Raw genomic sequence first — 21,375 nt, forward strand, 5'->3', positions numbered from 1 at the left:
AATTGTCACGTTTTAACCTTTTAACTCAGAATCCTAAAGGATGTACTTGAACAAAAAATTAAAATCTGCTGTATTCCTTAGTAATCTTTTCTCCCAAAAAAGGAAATTTTTCCTTCAGTTACTTTCTGTAGCATCTTTCCTTGAACTGTGCTGTAGTTCGCAATTCCATAGTCTCATCTTGTGTCTTCAGAATGTATCAAACTTAGGTTAACTCTTGTCACAGTTGTCATTTTCTCTGACCTGCTAAAATTTCAGTAGCACCTGTTTGGCTGTGGAATAGGCAAGGATGGCTGTGGACTCTGGCAATCCCATTAGAGTTATCCAGCAACCTAGCACCGAGGGAGGTGGTGGGCTCCGTTAATACAGGTACCATGAGGTTGGCTGTGGCATTGATTTCTCTAAAGCTCCTAATCATCCACAGTCAGACTTAGCGAGTAGAGCTCTTAGTTTCCAGAAACAAAAACAGATTCCCTGGACCACATTACAAGAACAACTTTTATGACCAAGTGAAGTCAGGTATTTCTGAATGTCAGCTAAAGCCTCATTTAGAGCCGTTGGCTCGTGCCTAATTTTCCCAAGAAACTGGCAATTTAATTTTTTTGTCGTTGCTCAGGTTGACCCACCACATTTAAGCCATTCTAGAGGGGGCTTTCACCTGTCCCCTCTTAAATATAGATAGATATTTTTGAATATTCTCTTCCAGGTATTTTTTTGACAGGTTATACATATGCTAATAGAAAATAGGCTTATTATTTGAAGCACAGAGCTGCTTGTCACCGAAGCTTCATTAACACCGTTATCACCGTCTGACATTTATCTTATAATTTTCTAGAGCTGACTGTTGGGTCTCCATGGAAACCCAAATTGCAATTGAAACAAGTAGGATAATAAAGGCATCCACCAAGATTGACAGCATGCAAAGCCCAGCTACATTTGTTTATAGTTTCTTCAGTAGCTACAGCTAGAGACAGAGAACACGCGCTTTGTGCCTTTAGAATTAACTCTCTTGTGTCACAGGTCGTACCTGACTCTGCTTATATGGCAAGTTTACCCTAACGCCCTTGGTTCTGTTGTTACTAATGGAGATGCTAATTTTTCCTGGAATTATCTCATCTGAAGGCATTACGAATATTGGATGTACAATTAACTGTGATCATATTTGGATCCAAGAGGAAAAATTCTTCCTGGGTGATTTTGACACTGTGAAATGTTGATCAGTCCCGGAACTGGCATCTTGTGGTACCTGAATGGATTTCTTTTTGGGTAGGGGGAGCAACCGCAGAATTGTACAGCTTTTTTCTCTTGATATCGAGGAACCTGTGCTCTTTCAAGTTGATGACTTCACATCAATTTGGTTGCTGCCTCAAAGCAAAGAGTCATGAAACTGGAGTGGGTCCAGAGTGAATTAATCTGAAATTAATTTGATTCTGAAAGACTCCATCTGGCTGTGTTTGGGAAAGGCAGTTAGACAGATATATAAACACATGATCATCTGTATTCATTGTGCCAGATGTAGTGTCAAAAAATGAAGAAATGGCTTTAAAAAAATCAACTATGGGGAATTTTGATGTAATGATATTCAGCTTCTTAGTATAACAGCCATTATAATTTAGCACATAATTCTACTTTTACTCTTACTTGTTTAGGGGGTTATATCTGATGGTGTGTGTTTTAAGAAATAAGCAAATTAAGTGTCAAAACCTATTTTAATTGGTGATTTAAGATGATAAATGGAATTTATGACTTGCTGAGAGAGAGAAGCAGCAAAGAGACAGGATCTGTAGATTTCCAAATCAAAATGTAGTATTTGGTACTGATTTCATCTTAAGATACAATTTAGGGATTTAAAAACCAGCAAAGTAGAATGTCATTTGGACTTGGCCTTTTGAGATGTGGTTTTGTAGCATGACAGACCAGCATATTTGCATGGAAGGGAAACGTGCAGGATGAGGTGGCCTGCAGAGAACTCTGGAAGTCTTCTTGCAAATTGCTTTGAGACTGTCAGAGAGGCGCATGTTTTGAACTGCTGTCGAGGAATTCAGTGCAGTCACTGTAGTGCATCTGATTGCTTTTTGTTGTGACCGGACAGGAAAATTGTAGGAAATGTATGCTCGTCCCTTTAGTGGTATCAGTCATCTCTTGGGGGCATTTTATATCCAATTTTTAAACCTCACCAATCATCTTTTGTGATGTGTTGAAGAGAAAGAACTAAAGTTTACTTCTGGATTCATGATACATTATTGACTGAAAAAACAAACTCCCAAAAGGGAACAACTTACAGCTCCCATGTACTCCACCTATCGCCCTTATTTCTCCTGGACAAAAACGACAAAAACAATCACAGGTAGAGAAAAACCCAGCAGAATACTTAGTCAGTATTAACCCAAACAAAGCCGAAGAGTTTAGGCAGAGTCAGTTGTTGCATTTAATGACAGCAAATTATGATGTGGTACACGAATCTCAACATTTGATACGCCGCTGTGTGAAAACCAGAGTAACATCTCAGCTCATCCCTGAGGAATGAGTCAGTCTGATTAACTAAGTTTGCAGTACAGTTGAAAGCTTCTCCTTTAAGGCACCAATTCTCTTTGTTGTCTCATTTTGAAGGAATGCTTCTTACAATAAATTATATATTTCCCAGCCTCCTTAAGCAGAATTTATTGAGCTTAATGTGACCCCTTAGATGAAACAAGCTTGTCATTATACAAACTAATAATTCCGCTGTGCTGCTGTCCTTAAGAGTGGCTAGGGAACACATCTGAGTCCTTGCTACGGGTGGGCTTTTCACCCCAAGGCAATTTCAGACCCCGGTGTCTGTCCCCACCAGCACCTGGGCCTGCCTGTTGCAGAGCCTCCCTTTCATTTGCTCCTTGTGTTCTGTGGGTTTGAAATGCAGGTGATCAGGCTGTGGAAAACCAGCGTGAGAGATCTTGGAGGAATGGGTTGAACAGGCTGTGGAAAACCAGCGTGAGAGATCTTGGAGGAGTGGGTTGAAGAGTCCTCCAAAGACCTCAAAGTGCACGAGCATCCGGATGGGAACTTTGTGACATAACGTTTCTGGCTGCTCTAAGATCATTTTTTTTCTTTATGCTGACTGTTCACAAATATTGGAGTTTGAAGGCATTTTTGGGAAAAAGAAAATACACTTGAATGTAATAAATACATATCTGTCTTCACAAGTGGGTTCTGTTTTCTTTCTAAACTACTGTCATTAATATGACGTAATTATAGCCCATGGACTGTCAGCTTTTGATTTTCCAGATCAGTGGAAGGAGACAGTGGCGTCCGAAATCTCCAGTGCGTTCACATCAAACCTCACACTGCTGGCTGCCTTCCTTAGCCTGGCATTTCATTTCAGTTGTATTCCTTGATTACACATCATTTACGACCGAGACAGGTAGGCCAAGAGCAGGTTGAGGAGAGACCAGGCTTAGATTAAATTCTGCCATTGAGAGATGATAAAATGAATAATGAATGGGCAGATAATCAACATTTAACAGAAAAGTAGGTGGAGTTCTGGATGCCGGGCAAGCACAAAGGTCAGTGACGCCTTTGTCCTTTAGTCCAAATTAGGAAAGCCCACCAAACAGTTTTATATGAATAATAATGTGAGAACAAGAGGATAGCCAGAATCAGGACAGTGGCTGTGCAGGAACAAGTGGACCCAGCGGGCATTTGGAGAAAAATAGGCATGACTCAGTAACTGACTAGTAATAGGTGTATTGACTCTCGAATTTAACAGAACAGCACTGGACGGGATAATGAGGCTCTTAATAATAGTGGCGACGGATCACATGACATGTGGTTTAATTTTACAACTTTGAAGACTTCTGGCTTGCTGTATTAAATCTATTCATTCAGTAAACGTGTGTTGAGGATGTGCTGAGACTATCCTCACCTTCCAGATGAGGCCTTCCCTGACCACCTTATTTAATATTGCAACCCTCTTATTTAATACCCAGCAACCCCCTCCCCTGCAGATTTTATTTTTCTCTGTCAAAACGGTCTTTTTAATCTATAAGACTTACAGTTATTTGCCTATTTCATGCCCACTCTAGAATATAACTCCATAAAGACTGTTTTACCCCCACTTTAGTCATTGCGGTATCCCCAGCTCCTTGAATTTGTCAGAGTCGCTTCATAAATATTGATTAAGTGAATGATTGAATGAGACATCCCTGTCTTCAGGATTTCACGCTTCCACCATGCCCTTGATGGGGGTTCCATGAATAGCTGCTTCTGAGGTTCCGCGGTCAGAGAAGGGGAAGGCCAGAGCAAGCAGCCAGTCCGCATTATGCATATGTTCTGTGTGCAGCACCATTTCCGGTCATGGATTGTTAGTTGGGAAGGGAGTTTGAGCCAGTATGAAAGACAGAGAAGAGTGAGCCTAAAAGCTAATTGGAGGAAAAGAAGACAGGAAGAGATCAACTTTAGGTATCCTGAATTTGAGGTGGTGCCAGAGTGTGCTGTTAGATTAGAGTTTAATGGTCAGGATGAGGGCAGTTATTTTCAAATACTTGAGAATAAGTGACCTCTCCACAGGATTCCCACTGCGTGTGAGAGTGAAGGGTGGAAATGGAAGGACCTTTGCGGGACAGGCTCCGGGGGTGACATTTCAAGTGCAGGTTAGGGGATAAGGCTGTGTCCCCTGTGCAAGGTGAGCCATGCACCTGATTGCCGTCGGCTCCAGGCTCTTTGCTGGTGCTTCCGCGCCTCTCACACATATGGTTGGAGAGGAACTGTGCCCTGGGGCCGTGTTTCCCACCTTCCCAGCTCCCTTCCTTGTTAGAGCCACGTTTTTCTCCCCAATTTTTTTGTTTTGTTTCAATCTGATTGCCAACTAAGTGAAATGGTACAGCCCATCATCTTTTGGCTTTGATATCAGCCACCCACCGCCCCCCCCTGCAAAATTTCACTTAAATATTGCTCACAGGGATGCAGCGTGGTTTAGAATGCCAAATGCCCAATCCCCTTGGCTTAATGAGTCACTTGTTTCTACCTTACTCCAGGCCTTTATTTATTGCTTTATTATAGGCCTTATCACATTGGTTTTGGTTTTATGTTGTGTCCATATCTGTCTCTTCTAATTGGCCATGAGCAGCAGAAGGACATCAACGACCTATTTTTCAGCTCTCTCACCTTCAAACCTAGCACTGTGCCTGACATAAAGCAAATATTCAGTAACTGAGAATGAGAAGGAAAGAAAAGGACTCAGGGTAAACCTCAGTTGTGTTTAAGATTCTGCAAAGGGGAATAATTGGCTTTCGCCACCCACATTTCTGAAGCATGTGGAGAGGGTTGTGAATACGCACTGACCATGTTCTCTTGCATAAATAAGTCCAGGCAAAGTGTCTTCAGTGGTAAAAACAGAAGTTGCCTGCCTGGAGAAGCACAGTCACTGCAACCTAGTCTGCAGGGAATCAGATGTCATGTCTCTTTGGTTTGCCCCTGTTGATGTGGGTCCCTTACTTTAATCATTTGTTGTTGGACTGTGGATGCAGGGGAACATTTGTGTTAAAAATCATTCTTCATCTTGGGAAGCGCCGGCCCCTGTTGAGTTTCCCCCTACATTTGTTTTCATCTTATCATTTTACAAGGATTCTCTTTGTAGTTAACTGGTGGCCAAACCAGTCTGCTGTCAAACATCCAAAGAGCCACTTTCAATTAGTTGCCCATAGCCAACAGGTGGCTTCAGCAGCATCAAGCCATTGGCAGGTAAGTCAGACTGGAAGGATACCCTAGACCTGCCACAGAAGCAGGGGCTCCTGGAGGAATTTCCTGTCTGTAAAGTGAGGGGCAGTCACACGGAGCTCAGCCGCAGGAGAAAGGATTCATTGGTGTGCACCCCTAAAGCACTTTGGGAATGTGAAGCCCTCAATAAATCTTCCTTGTGGTGATTATTTCCCTGTTGCCATTTCTAAAAGTTCATCTAAAACACCTACCTCTCCCTGTGCGAATGCCTCCTACTTGGCCCTGAAGTCCACTGAACTATTTCTGGTAAATCACAGAAGGAAATGAGTTGCCTGGGTGAGGGCTGTCTTAAGCTGCCGCCTTGCTCCCTTCGCAGGGAGGGTTATTGTCTGTTCAGCCATCAGGTACCCCCTAGATGTCTCTAAATTTACTTCTTTGTGGGGGTTCTTCAGCTTTCTGCCTTTTACTAGCAGTCACATTGAGATAAGGTAATAAGGTTTCCCTTTTACTTGGTGAGTCCAAATGCCTATGTTCTGTGACCTTTTCTGCAGGAATAGTTCTCTCCAAGTCTTGGATGCATTTTACTCTGGCAAGCATTTGAGACCCCCAACCGAACACAGTTCAGCAGTACCTTTGGTAATCCAGCAGAATGCCTGTCCCCAAGAACACAAATGTATTATTTCTTAGTTGTCTGTGAATAACAATGATGTCCTGTACATTCTTAAGAAACTATGTTTTTAATTTTGTCAAAGTGCAGGATTGATCATAAGGTATACATGTATATGTACATATGGGAAGCCCGAACCTTTTCTTCAGAGGAGCTCAAGCTATTTAATGACAATCTGACCATTTGGAGAAGGGCTTTGGCTTTGTAACGTTGAGGGTATTTGCTCTGGTTAATTTTCTGTGTGAATTCACTAGCCAATGTGTGGCCATCTCAGAGATGACTTGGGGCCTCATTCCATAACATATGTGGCATTGACTCAAAAGGTTTTGCTGCACATGATAAATAGTAACAATACCTTCCACGTAAATAGGGGAGTGTCATTATTTTCACATCTTTTTGGTGGTGTAACTGATAAACAAAACATTTTGTTAAATTTACCCAAAGTTTCCAGCGACCCCAGATGCCACTACAGTTAAGACATAGCTGCGTCAGAATGGTGGCAAACTCTGCCCTGCCAAAAAGCAGTCACGGAAGACAGACGCTTTTTTCATGATGACTGTAAAGCAGTGCATTTTAAAAGGGAGTTGCAATTCACAGAGCTCCAGGTTGGATGACCACTGACTCCTCTTCCTAAATCGAAAGGCTGCACTAAGTTTAGCGTGGACAGGGAGCCTCCCAGGGGTGGGGCCTGAGTTTCTAATGTGTTCTCCAGCATGCAGTGTGGGAAGGAGCTGATGCTTAGACCTTAGTTGCCCCACTGCCCGTCTGTTGGGAAGAGATTTCTCGTCTTAAATAATGGCAACACCAAAATGGACAATGTAGAGATTGTTAATATTAATGAATTGCATGTCTGTCCTGCTACCCGCCAGAGGCACCAGGCCCATCGCCAGGTTCTTTCTGCTTTTGCCTTAAGCAGCTGAGTCTTGGACAGTTTCCTGTAATAACCAAACAAAGCCTGTTTCTTCGTGTGCTATTACTTAAGTACAAGTGATATTTAAAAATGATTCCTGAGCCCTCTGAAAAAGTGGCTTGTTAGCTACAGAAATGATGGGACTGAAGTTAGGACATTAGGAAGAACATTAGCATGCCTGGAGAGATATGGGGCTCTGGCAGCACCCCAATTAAGCAGCCACTCAGTGGCCTGTCGGAGCCTCCAGGCTGCTCTCCACAGTGCCAGTGACACCTTGTCAGCTCTCCAGCCTGCAGTCTGTGTCACCTGTGAGCCAGAGGGACTGAATTGGACACAGGCAAGGAATCACAACAAGATTTCAGGCAGCTGGTTATATTATCTAAATTATCTTTTCCATGAATCTCTGGGTCCAGACCATAGCCATAGGATTATAGAAATGAAGAGCCAAATGGGGCCTATCCTCTTGCTTTGTTTTACAAGTGAGAAAACTGAGGCACAACAGAGTGGTTATATGATTAGCCTCAGATCCCAGAATTAAGTGGTTGCTGAGCCAGGATAAGAACTCAGGCCATCCTGGCCCACTGTTCCCTGACCTACTGTTGAGGGTCTCAAGCACTGATGGGGCTTTCCTGGCCCCATATTGCATTTCCAAAGCAAACCTCCCATGCAATGACGTTTAGATAAATCTCAACTCTGATCAGTAAAAACCAAGCAAAGGACAAGTATATTTGCATCTACAACTATACAAAGGTAAACGGAAGTAGGTAAACTGAAGGTAAATAAAGGTAAACTGAAGTTAAATAAAACTTCAGTAGGTAAACTGTAGGTACCTACAGCAGGTAAACTGAAGTTAAATAAAAATGCAGTTTTTAGTCGCATTAGCCACATGAAGCTAGTGGCCACCATATTGGACTGTGCAAATACAGAACATTTCCATCATGACACCAGGTTGGGTAGCACTGATGTGGATTACCCCAAGGATCAAAAGAAAAAAAAAGTGTTGGAGTAATAATAACTACCAGGCCGATTTTCTATCTTTACACACAATTTTTCTAAGACAAGGCATTTTTTGTGTACTTCTTGATTTAGTATGCATTCTGAAAATGACATTTTATGTCTTTTAGCATTAGTATAATAATTTATAGCCATTTGGCAATTCTCGTAGCCATTTTGTAAGTTTATTCTTTTTATATCAATGAAGGAAATACAACACAGAAAGCCGCCCACAGAACAAGATAAAAGAATAGAAATTTCCATTCTTTTGTTTGCATTCTTCCACAGGAAGCCTGCAAATCACTGGTCCTTATAAAAGCTTGTTGTCCTGAAACTAGTAAAGATAATAATATGTTGAATCAATTATTATAATCGTCCACTGCTTAGAGGAACCTCAGAAGATTTTGCATATACTCTGTTAATCTGGTTCTTTTTCCTCTAAAACAGGGAAGTAGGTCAGTGCCTGGGTTAAAACTAAAAAGTAAGCACTCATCGTTTTTCTGAACATGATTTCATTTTCATCTTGTCTGACACTGAGAATACCACTGCCCACTGGCGTAGTGCTTGCAGACTTGCGGTCTTGTTCTGTATGGCGTCTGTCTTAGAGGAGCCTTCTAGCTGGCTCCTTGCCAAGGGTACTAACAGAATTGGCACTCAGGATCTCATTGCAGTTTGTAGGCAAGGTGCCAGCAGAGATGTGTGCACATGTGTCCGGGGACTGTGAGTGGTCACCGAGTTGGGAAGCGTCAACCTGGAGAAACCCAACTCACAGAACATGAAGCAAAGACAGCTGACCTTCACCTCTCACTGCATCCACCTTCTCTAGGCACCTTTTGTGTGACACTGGAAAAGTCAGTGTATCTCTGTGACTCTCACTGGATTCATCTCCAAAACAGATAATGATTCCAATGGGAACCGTTGAAGAGTATTGTATATCGAGTACTTGGCAAAGGTTTCTGGCAAAGAGGAGCCCCTCAATAAATATTATTTGAATTTGGATGTAAATTATTGGACTGTAAGAGGCACCGTACTGGGTGTTGAGAATGGCTAGGGAGTGAAGAGAAGCAAGCTAGTCTGATTTTCTAAGCCCGAGATGAGGTTCTTGTAACTATGAGATCTTCTCAAGGGTCTTGCTGAGATTTGGGGTGTCTATTCCTGTAATTAATTATCTTTGAAGAGCACATTGGCTTTCCATAGTTTCGAGCAGGTCCCTCCAAAGGTTTAATTGTTGAACACATAATTTCTGGCTTGCTTAGAAGTGTCAGTGCTACAGCCCCATGAGGATGAAAGAATTCAGTGAGTCTCCGCTAAAAGGGAGCATCAGCCAGGGAGAGAGTTGGGAGTCCAGAGCAGGATTCGGTTGGGTGGATGAGAAGGGAGTAAACCAAGCTGCTGCAGCACTGTCGGGGTTCATGGCACGTGATTCAGCAGCGCCAGGAGAGTGGTCAATGGGACAGGACCACCCATTTTGGCAGCGCCAGGAGAGAAGTTGGTGGGAGAGAACCACCTATTTCGGCAGTGCCAGGAGAGTGGTCAATGGGACAGGATCACCTATTTCGGCAGTGCCAGGAGAGAGGTTGGTGGGACAGGACCACCTATTTCAGCAGCGCCAGGAGAGTGGTTGATGGGACAGGACCACCTATTTTGCTTTCGATCAGGAAGGTGTGGGGGTGGTAATATTTTAACTTGTACAACAAGTGGACATCATTGGATTTACTTAAGGAACAGATTGTTCTGGCCTTAGAACTTGATGCAAATCTTTGGAAAAGTTACTTCTGAAAGGGCAGGTAGTTTGGCAAGGATGTAGAGAGAGATGAGAGGTGCTCATGGGTGGCTCTGTAGGACTAGAGAAGAAGGCAGTCTGCGGACATGGAGACACACTATGTGACTGAGTAAATGTGGGTTTCAAAGTAGCCTAAAGGCGGCGGGGGGCGATTGAAAAAAATGTAAAGTACCTATCACAATATTTGCTATATAAGTGATGACTAAAATACACATATTATTATTATTTAGAATAGGAATTGTGTTTGAGTCTATACTATAAAAATTTTTTAATTGAAAAGTAGATTTTTGATGGTCATGCATTTCAGATGCTTCACAGATGCAAAGAAGGAATTAACAGTAGGAATAGCTGACACTGACAGAGCCCTTATTTTGTGCCGTGTCTTGTGTTAAGCACATGAGTCTAAGAGATGGAGTCCGCTATCCCTGTTTAACAGATGAAGAGTCTGAAGCCCAGAGTAGCACATTTAGGAAGGGGTGCTGCCAGAACTCAGAGCCCCTGTGCCACACTGCCTCTAGATGAGAGGTCTCCAGGCATCAGTGAAGCATGGCTCATGGGAGGAAATACATATGTACACTAGCCACATACAGCCCAGAGGCATGAGGCATTGGCTAGCTCCTCTATTTCCCTTATTTGATGCATCTTGGTGAGTTTATATTTTTCAAGAAAGAATAAATGGCCTCTTATTTGCAGAAGCATTGATGACTGCTTGCTCTAGAATTCTGAGTTCAGACACTAGAACTAGTACAGTGCCACTCCGTTCTCCATTGTGTTACATTCTGCACTCCGCAGATGAGGTGCAGCAGCCCAATTTTTTGAGCTTCTCTTTTCTGTTAGCCGAGACCCGTGGCAATACTTTCCTCTTTTCATTCTAGCTGGTTGTCAACAGCAGTAACCACAAGTCTTTCCTGTCCCAGAAATAAGTCTTGCCACGCTCTCAACCCCCGACAGGGTGTGAACATGACATGCCGTACTGCAAGGGGCTCCTCCGCCTCCGCCCCACCGCAGCCACAGACCCACAGGGTTCAAGTGTTGATTGAATTCTCAAAGAGCGATTTAAAAAGGATAGGTGCACAAGAACTAGATAAACAATCTAGCTCTAACATAAACAAGCATTACATTACACCAAAATTGTTGAGAGAAGATTTTGTACTCAATATTTTATTCAGCAGAACATTTTTTATAACAATAAGGTTGATTAGAGCAAGCTCTGAAAGTGCTTCAAGTTAGACAGTCTGATTGTTTATTTCAAGAATAAAAAATAAAGTGGTAAAATAGGGGGATGTGAAGAAGTAGAAATTGAAGCCAGGACCTAGTGAAGAGTATTTGACATCACCTTGCTCTCTAGGTTCAATCTCATTCAGGATTTTTCCTTACCATAGGGTTTTGGCTTTTTAGCCACGAGTATGTTGTTTTTAGAGGCTTAGGACCATCCTAGACCCACAGCAGATTTAAAGTGCTCTGATGGTGTATTTGTCTGATGGTTCATTTTAACCAAGTAAGTAGCTGTCTGTAAGATCTTTGTCTACCTTCTTAGTAGTACCAGGAAGCTACGGTGAAATCATGTCTGGCCCTTGCAGTTTAGTATTAGTTAGCATGTCCCCTTTCTGACCTCTCTGCTTCTTGGGGTGGGGGTACTCATGGAGGAGGCTCTGTAGGGGCAGCGTCTGCCTGCTTTGTTTGGGCGCCTTCTATTTTCACAGGCTGAGAAGCTGGAGCAAGCGCGCAGTGCTGCAAATGAGTGCTGCCCAGAGGCATTCAGCCTTGTCACTTGGCAGAGTAGCTGGGTTCAGGGTATATTTGGGGCGGAGGTGGGGAGCACAAAAAGGGTATGTGGTTTTGCTTTACTATTTATTCCTGCTCAAAGGGGGTGGGGGCAAGTAAAAAAAGACATGTCTTCATCATCGTATTACTCGATGGTGACTAGACGTGCAGGCTGTATACAGCATTCTCTTCCAAATGGGGATTTGGGAAACAGCGTTGAGGAGGACTGATATGCAAAAGCTTATGGTTGTACTCTCTGTCAGCCCCAAATATTTACTGAAGCTGGGAGAAGAAAAGGCAGACTTTCTTTTTTTCTCTCCCAAACGTGTGATTGTTTAGAACTCAAGTGCAACATCTGGAAGTCAGATATACAGAGAACAATTTATGGAGTGTGAGAGATTTGAAATATTCAGTGTCTTTTAGTGGGAACTCAACTTTCTGGGGCTGCTTTTTTTTTTTCTTTTTTTTTTAAACCCAGCACAAAGCAGGCAATTCTGAGATCTCCTTTGCCTCTCTGAATTAAACCCTTTGTGCCTGGGTCCCATAAACAATGTGCTTTTTAAAGGGGAGCCCCCTCCCAGCTCCGGCCTTTTTCTCCGGCGTGGGCAGCCAATCAGCTGCGCAGAGCTGCATAGCTGGACCGCTTTCCATTCTGAGTAGCAACAACGTACTAATTTGATGCACACATGGATGCCTCGCGCACTCTGCAAATTCATCACCCTCATCTTGCATTAGTCACCTGACGGACTGCCAAGTGTTTCATTTTCTTTCCATGTGACTTTATTATTACCACCTCTCTCCTCTCTTCCAAAAACCTCCCAAAAGGGCGGCGGGGTGGGGGGCGGGGCAGGGAGAGGGCGAGAAATCCAGCAGACATCTAGCTCTGCTTTCTTTCCCAGCCACAGACAGGGAAGGGCTGACAATGCACTGATGCGTTGATGGCAGCCTTGCAGAGCTAGACCTACACTTAACTTGCAGCTGCCTCCCGAGCCTCCAAGATGTCCACGCCCTGGGTGACAGGCGGCGGGGCGCTGCCCTGTGCTCCCCCGGCTCCGCTCGACAGCAGCACGCAGTGAGAGCCTCGCCGCCGCCGAGGAGCAACTCATGGTGCCTCTGCTTTGTTTTAGTTCATCAGATTTCTACGACTCATTAGGCACTTTGCCACTGCTCTTCTTCCTCCTCCTTCCGCCTCCCCGCCCCCCCGCCCCCCAACCCCCACTATTTTTTTCTTCCTGTCCCTCATCGTGCCGCCCTAACTCTAGCTCCCGGTTCCGTTTTTGACAGTAACGGCACAGCCAACAAGATGAACGGAGCTTTGGATCACTCAGACCAACCAGACCCAGATGCCATTAAGATGTTTGTCGGACAGATCCCCCGGTCGTGGTCGGAAAAGGAGCTGAAAGAACTTTTTGAGCCTTACGGAGCCGTCTACCAGATCAACGTCCTCCGGGATCGGAGTCAGAACCCTCCGCAGAGTAAAGGTACAGAGCGCGGGGCGGGGGTCGCCAGGCGTCCAGGTGGGCGTCGCGGGGCGCTGGGGCAGCCCGAGCTCCCAGCCTGCTGGAGGGAGGGCGGGCGGGCAGGAGGGCTGGAAGCAGCCGGTGCTGGCGGCCCCTGTGCTCCAGGGGCTGCTCCCGGCTCCTCCCCGCACCCCCGCCCGCCCGCCCGCCCGCTGGGACAGGTTGGAGGCGGGAGGGAGGGACCGAGGCAGGGCGGGAGCGCAGAGGCTCGGTCCAGGCGCGTGATCGCTCCCGGGAGGTCACTTTCTAGGCAGCGCAGCCTCTGCTTGGGCGGGGTGGCTGCCTCTCCGAGGAATCGCGTTTCTCAGCCTTGTAGGTCAGGACCTAACTCTTCCCACCCTTACGTTCCCAGGGTTGCCCATGTAATTACAATTGCATTTCGCTTCTCCATAGCCTGTGGGGACCTCGAAGTACCTTATAAACAGTTAACGATGCCACTGGTGCGAGGGGGAAAAGGCTCCCTTGAAGGAGGGACACCCATTCCTGGGGTCAGGTGGGGACCATGAGGTAAATCTGCCTTTTGGAGCTGGGAGCAGCACCCTAGTGGCCTGACATAGTTAGGACACCTTCGCAAATGCTTAGGGTTACACCCTTATCAGTGTTGAGATGAAGGTATAGGATCTGGTAGTTGTGAACTGCCTCCATTTTAAGATGACGGTGATGGGGGTCAGTGGGTGCCGTTAATGAAATAAAGACCCAGAAACCATTGTGAGGAGTGGTGCTCCTGTGCCCTGGAGTCTTACTTTGTAAGCTCTCCGCAGACCGAATTTAACGTATCTGCTCTGCTGCTGCCACTTGGTCTCTGTTGCTGTTTTAACCTTCTTGCTTTAGTAAATTTTTTTCTTTCTCTGTTCTTGATCGCTCGGTCTCTCTGGTGAGGAGTCCTCTGTTGTTCTGTGGGCCTCACGGTTTCTTCTGCTCTGTGCCTTGGTGTTTCTGTCTGGCATGTTATTTTATTTCTATGTTGCTTCTCCTAAGACCTCTGAAAGCATCACTTGGCTTGTGTATACACTTTGGTTGGGTAACGAACATTGGCACATACTTTTTCCTCTAAGCTTTTTCCTTACTGGCAAGGTGAAAGGATGGAACTAGGAAATCTTTAAGACTGACGTTCTGTGACTCTGAGAAATGTTGGGCTGTTCCTCTTGTTCCCTGTTGTTGCCGGGGTCTGGCAGGGCTTTGGAAGCCTCTTAAGGAACTGAGGAGCCCCTGGCCGGTACTCCTTTTAGGAAGGTGGACATGCGTGTCTTCAGAGTGTGTTTGTAACACTCTAGTTTTCCAAACACAGTAGCAAGGTTGTTACGAAAAGCACATAGAATATTGTCACCACAGACTTGATTGTCCCATTATATGAAACAGAGAAAAATCAGATAACTGAAAATCTGCAGATTTTTAAACTTCACAAATGAGAGCAATATTAAATACCTTTATTGGACATATTCTGATACTGGTTACCTACATGTTTGCCAAATGGAGATGACTAGAGTTTGTTTTAATACTTCCATGGTATGCTATTGAGGAAAGACGATAGACTAGACCTAAAAAAATTAATAAATTTAAAAATCACCAAATAAGGGCTCTCTCAGCAGCCAGAATGTCACCCAGGGAAAATTAGACCAGAGGTAGTAAACTGTGCTTTAGAGAAATAACCACAATTTATCCTTGACCAGGAAAATGCGACTCCAAATGTTGGTTTATCAGCATTTTTTAAAATTACCTTTGACAGAGTGTCAGAGCTCACTTACCGTTACGGTGCCTACTTCCGGGACTTTCAGCCGTGGAATACATGTATCTTACCTTAGCCAAAAAGGCCTTTTTCCCAGTCAAGTATGTACCTGTGTGTGGCCTAGTTATTCTCTCGTTGTCTCTCTCTTGCCCAGATGTTCCTATGAGCAGCAGTTTCTACCAGCCTATATTTGAGACTATACATTTTGTTGACTTCTATTCACTGTATCTGATTACTAATTTGGTGAAAATAGTTTACAGAGGCCCACGGCCTGCAGAAGGAGAAGGGAGGCCCGATGAGGGAAGTTTTTTTGAGTACATGCCGTATATCTCAGACCCTTTGTCAGGAGCTTTACATGTGTTCTCATTTTGTCATTACCAAAATCCAGAAGGTAGGTGGTGGTAGTCACATTTTACAGATGAGGAAACTGAGGCTCATAAGAAGTTAAGAAATACAGCCCTGTTTGCCCAGCTGTGAAGTGACAGAGTGGAGATTTGGAAACGGTCCTTCTGTCTTCATGGACTACACCATTTTGTGTCTCCATGAGGTGACACTGCAGAGCAGCCCTGGTGTGCTGTGTTGCAGGGCTGGGTCAGGGGCAGTCTCCTTTACTTAAGTGTTCCCCAAGTGAAAGGAAGAAATTTCATTCTTTAAGAATGAGTTGATTTCATTTGTGTCTTTGTGTTTAGTTTCTATACTCAGGGGTTTAGATTGTACATCAGTCCCACCTCATGATATCATGGGGTAGGAGTTAGAGATGAAATCATTTAAATCTTACCTTTGGAAATACAGGTCAATTCCCATTACTGTGAACTCCAAGTCTCACATCAAATATTGCTTAAAGTATGTGGGCTGTCAGCCAAAGCTTGAAAGAGCTTTTGTTATACAGACATCTCTGTTGTCAAGGTATTTGTCGTGATGGGATTTGAGCTGTATAATGACATTGCTCTCGGAGGATTACAGCCCTTAGCCGCTTACCTAGAGAGAGCGACAGCCCCCACTTTCTTCATGTTGATATGTATGCATGCCATTATTATTTTGCCTGTTTACATGTAAAGTAAGACCTCACATTTACTTTGATTCAGACTTTGTCAGCAGAGTACAATTATCATGTTTTCACAGAGCTGATGTCAGAGTCTCAAAAACTAGAATTACTGGAGGTGGTTTGGGTTATGTGAGTAAGGCTTTTGGAGGGGCCTTGATTCATTGCCTTTCCCATGTTGATGGTCCCAGGCAAAGAGACAGTCAGGCTGTTACCTAATCCTGGTGAATTAAATTTTCCCCCTCACTTTCCATTTCGTCTTCTGTTTGGTTGTGAGGCACAAAAACTTGGTCATACTTGTGAAATCATCCTTTCAGGGGTCAAGCCTGAGATCCCTATATTCTCACTGTAGGGGCATGTATTGACCAAGCAGGCTAAGTAACTCTGGGGACTCTGGCTCAGTAAACTCTCTCCCCCTTGAGGACTTTGGAAGAGTGTGTTTTATTCAGGGTTCATCTGTTTCATCTATAGATGGTAAGCAATACCACAGAGAGTTAAGAACATGGCTTCTGAAATTGGAGAACCCTAAATTTAATTTCTGGCTCTGCTGCTTCCTTGTTACGGGCCTTGGGCATGTTACTTAATCACCTCTTAAAGTAGAGGCAGTCCTTGTAATGTTGCTGTGTGATCAGGTGATGTGCTCTCCACAGAACTAGGATACAATAAGAGCTGGTTAGGGCGGTCATGACGATCATAGTTGTTGTTATCTTCATCAATGTCTCTAAGAAAAAAACTCATAGCAGGGACAAGAAGGCATATCCACAGGTAACTCTCATACAAAAGAACATGAGCTAAGAGTAAATGAGTAAGAAAGAGATGGGCTTACTGGAGCCATGGAAATTGAGCGAAGAAATGAATAATTCGCAGCTTATGGGAGAAGAAAAAGATGGCATCTTTACCAAATCTTGAAAACAGTAGTAGGATTTCAGTAAGTAGTCATGATGAACATTACAAATGGATGGACTGGCCTGCTTCAGGCATGCAGGTGCGGAAGTGCAGGGCAAGTTCTGGGAACTGTGAATTCTCCCACAGTTCAGAGGAAATGGGAAATACATGACATGAAATAGAGGAAGGGAAGGTCACGAAGCCTAGAGCTATAGGCTAGAGCAGCTCTTAGCAGGCCTTCATTCTCAGGCTGAAGGATTTAAAATTCCCTTGTTAGACTCTCAAGACTCTAGGAATATTTTCGCAGTAAGAGGCTCAGAGGCTGGTGCAGTGTGTTGACTTGGGTTGAGGTCAGGATGTCTTCTGTCATGGGAATGGAAGGGGAGGCGGAGGGACAGATGTGACAGTGGAAGGAAGAGGACTTGATAACTAAATTGGGTCAGTGATGACCAGGAGGCTTTGGCTTAACTGGGAGAATTGGGAGCACAGTAATCAGTGGTGGGAATGGAGGAGAGGAGCATTACGTTCAGTTTTTTATTGAGTTGAGCCTGCAGTATCACAGAAGAGTCAAGGATGCCGCCCTAGAAAAACCATGGGATTTCGTGACTGAGGGGACCCGAGAGCATTTCAGAAGAAGGGTAGAGGTTGTGGGGAAAGGAAATGCATGGATATATGTGTGGGTTGTGAGTGTAGATGTGCCTTTCTAGTAGTCTGGCATGAAGGGAGAGGAAGCTTAGACATGCAGTTTGTTTGTTCAGCAAATGATAAGTTGTACAGCAAAGGAGATTGTGAAAATGTGAGGTAGCCATGACTCTGCCTCAGGCCTGTGAAAGGGTGGAAAGATACTTCATTTGAGACAGAGGGGCATTCAGGAGGAAGTAACAACACAAAGTTTCAGAAACAGGAGACACTTCATACAGGCACCTGCCCTCAGTCTTCTCAGTAAATCGGAAATTTCTGAAGTCTCAGTGAATTAAAGACTTAAAAGGAATGGAAAAGGTTGAAAATGACTGCTTTGGGAAATTGGGTGGAGAGTGGTAGAACTGTTGAAGAGCAGGGAGAGGCCGGTCGCACTTAGATCATGTCCATCTGGAGTGGTCCCTGATGGTTGTGGTTCTGGGACTGTTTATCCCTGAGTGAGGAAAGAAACAGTCATAGAGAACCGGGAGTTGGAGCTGATCAATGCAGACATCGTAGAAGGCCGGGAAGGGTAGCAGATGTGCTAGAATGTTCTCTCGAAGGTCTGAAGTAGGGAAGCTGATAATGCTGAAAGATAGCTTCTGGTCCAGGAGGAGGAGGAGGAGGAGTTGAAGGGTTGGCAGTTGAGGTTCAGTGGGAGAAGTTGGCAGATAAGGAAATTGTGTTCCAGCGAGACCATACTTGGAACCTAGAATCAGTAGATAAATTATGTGCTTTGGATCATCGCTCTCTTAATGTGTTAGTTAATCAAAGTTACAATCCGAGATCATAGCACCCTGAGAAAGCGTGTTCTATAATGAACACTGTTTAAATTTTTCTAAACTTAAATGGTTAGATACTGTCATTCTGATTTTATGGAAATGAAAACTGAGTGATAGATTTAAATCACTTGGCATTTGAGATTAGAAGGTAGGAACAGCACCTTAGACCTAACCAAATGTCTTGTTGATCACATTTTACTGGGCTCTCTTCTGGCAACTTCTCAGCTCAAAAAGAAATAGAAAAGGGAAGTGGCTTTTGTTGACTATCACTGCGTACCAAAGGAAAAAACTTCCTTTTTTCTTGCAGTGTGTTGGGAGGTCATGGCATAACTGCTGTGCACCTGCAGCCCAACAGTGCTGCAAGCCAGAGTTTTCTGGATAGAACAGAAATTGCATTCATGAATCCTTTGGGAAGGGTTATTACCTTACGTTTCACAAGAGCAGCCTTTGTGGGGATTATGATGTTCTTGCTGTTTCAGCCTCGTCTTGGTCAGGCTGCAGTGAGGGTTACACTGAGGCTGGCCCAACTGATCTTAGAATAGGGTGATTCGTTGTTTCTCTCCATCTTAAAGGCTTTACTTCCGTTTTCAGGAGGTCATTAGTAAAGTCTTAATTTGTCTCAATCTCTGTCTAGTTCAGTACAATGGAAAAGTTTCTCGAGAATCAGACTAGACTGCTGGGGAATGAACAGGACGAAGGAAACAGGAACAGGAGAAGCATAAAGACACCAAAGACTAACTTTACTTATTTCAGAATTGGGCCGAGGGCAGCCCTAAATCCAGAAGTTTCTTCTGTGCGATGGTAGAGTGAGGGTAGGCCCTGGAGAAAAGGACTTAGTACTGATACTTATCATGGCCACCTTGTGCAGAGAATGAGCCTTGCTTTCTTTATCCATGAAGTAGAAATAATACCCACTTCCCAAGTTGCTTTACATGTTCACTAAGATAACAAATGTGTGAGTGCTGCTGGCATGGTCTAAAGAGGGTTGATTATCTTATAAACCATTTGTTTCTTCTTTAAAATGTTAAAGGTTTGTAGGGAACTCCCTTGGCCGCTTTATGGAGGACTGGAGTGGGGAGGGTCATTTTCATGTTTCACACCTTTCCTTTCTTCCTAAAAACATGTCGGAAACTTCACTTAAGTAATAGAAGGACCTGGGAGCCCATTTATTTAAGCAATGTTATCTTGAAATCAGGAATTAAGAAAGAATTCAAACTGCAGGAAGAGGAACCTACACTGCATTTTAATGCATACAAGTAGGGAATAGGATTTCTGTCCTACATTTCTCGAAAATCAGGGTCACTGCCCTAGATTTTCTGGGACAGCCCCGGTTTTGGTGCTGCCTCAATGGCCCACAGGAAGGGCATCTCATCCTGAATTAATGTTACGTTAACAGAAGGCTCTGTGTCACTTACTGTGACATCCTTTCATTGTTGGCTGACCGACCTATGGGACAAACATAAAATGCAGTCAGAGTTTTTATATTCATGCAAGCGGAGGATCCTTATCGCATCCTTGTGAAGGGTGGCTTCACTGCCTACATCATACATCTATACTAAAAGATATAACAATTCATTTTATGAAATGCAATTTTAAAATATTTTGACTGATACTGACTCTAGCCATTGTGCTGATTGAGATAAAGCCAGGGACAAAGGTTAAATAAGCCTCCTTTAAGTTACAGGAAGAAGGATTCCCTTTAAATGCCCCATACTCTGGTGATGCCGAGACTGTGCCCGTCAGTCACAGTGCTGAATTTCTGTGACTTCTATCAAAGGGCAGTGTCTACCCTGGCAGATAATACCTCTCATGGGTACATTTTGATCCTTACATCTCTGGAGAGAAGAGGAGGAAGAAGGGGAAGGAGGGAGACAAAAAAGACCGACAGAGCGAGCTAATATCAAAGAAGAAAAGAAATTGCTCATGGCTGCTTTTAACCATTTTGTTTTCTTCTCTTCTGTCTGGGACATTAAGACTTCATCTAGTCCCCAGTCATCTTTTCCCCGGTAGCTTTGCTTTTCTGGAATTAAAGTAGCAGAAGAATAAAGAAAACAGGCACTGGATGAAAGGAGAACAGACTTCTTTGGTAGAAATGTGACATGAAAAGAAAACCCAGGGTTTCGCGGCTTCTGTTTGAATCCCTCCAGCACGTATTGCAGGTTGATTGAAAAAGTAAAGTCTAGGTGATCTCACAATTTGCATTTGCCACTGAGTGCATGTCTAGGTTGCCTGTCTAGAAGCCTCACTTGCCTTTTTATTTGCACCCAGCAAGAAAAAGATAGCTCCCCACTAGAGATGCCTTACCATCACTCACCCAGTTGTACCACTCTGGCTACCATACCGTGGGACATTAGGCAGCCAGTCCTTTGGAGAGGACAAGTCCAGTTTCCTGGCCAGAAGGAGAGGTGCTCTCAACAGGGTGATGCTGTTAGTTGCTCTGAAGCACACACACATTGCCTCAGAGCTGCCTTAGCATGACCTACCTGCCCTTCCTCGCTTTCGCTCCAGAGACCCCAGATAATCAGGCATTCGGGTTGAAGGGTTTACTTGCTGCCTCCTTCATGCTCTACTTCTAATGAAAGTTTAAAATTAACCATAGTTAAGTTATATTTTAGAAATGTTCAGAATTCTAGCATTAATTAAAAAATCATGACATACCTTTTGAAGAAGTTTATTATCTTGAATAATTCCAACCATGGTGAAATGTAAAACACTACTAGTATAATTAGTACCGCTTTTTGTATCTTATGTTAGTAGATTCTTAAAAGACTGAATTTTCGTCCTTGGATGTACAGCCCCAGATTCTAACCTCATCATAATTTCACTGATTCTGAGGCCATCCATTCTCCTGCTTCATTATCTAATATTGGGTGGGCCAAACCTTTTGCAAGAACAGCTCACAGGCATGCGAGGGTGTGCAGCCATGAATAAGTA

General features: G+C 44.0%; 1 protein-coding gene across 22 annotated transcripts in view; it reads left to right on the forward strand.

Moving 5' to 3' along the window:
* CELF2 (CUGBP Elav-like family member 2) overlaps positions 1–21,375 on the forward strand; it is a 543,854-nt gene that overhangs the window by 360,448 nt on the left and 162,031 nt on the right. For 12 of the 22 annotated variants that reach the window (XM_030940450.1, XM_030940451.1, XM_030940448.1 and 9 more), the window contains one exon: positions 13,093–13,289. In XM_030940450.1, the coding sequence (XP_030796310.1) occupies positions 13,093–13,289 (197 nt within the window). Of the gene's footprint in view, positions 1–12,476; positions 12,916–13,048; positions 13,290–21,375 lie in introns of those variants that run through there. The other 10 variants (XM_030940460.1, XM_030940459.1, XM_030940458.1 and 7 more) reach the window with 3 other exon arrangements.

Source organism: Rhinopithecus roxellana, chromosome 11, assembly GCF_007565055.1.
Source record: "Rhinopithecus roxellana isolate Shanxi Qingling chromosome 11, ASM756505v1, whole genome shotgun sequence".
NCBI lineage: Eukaryota > Metazoa > Chordata > Mammalia > Primates > Cercopithecidae > Rhinopithecus > Rhinopithecus roxellana.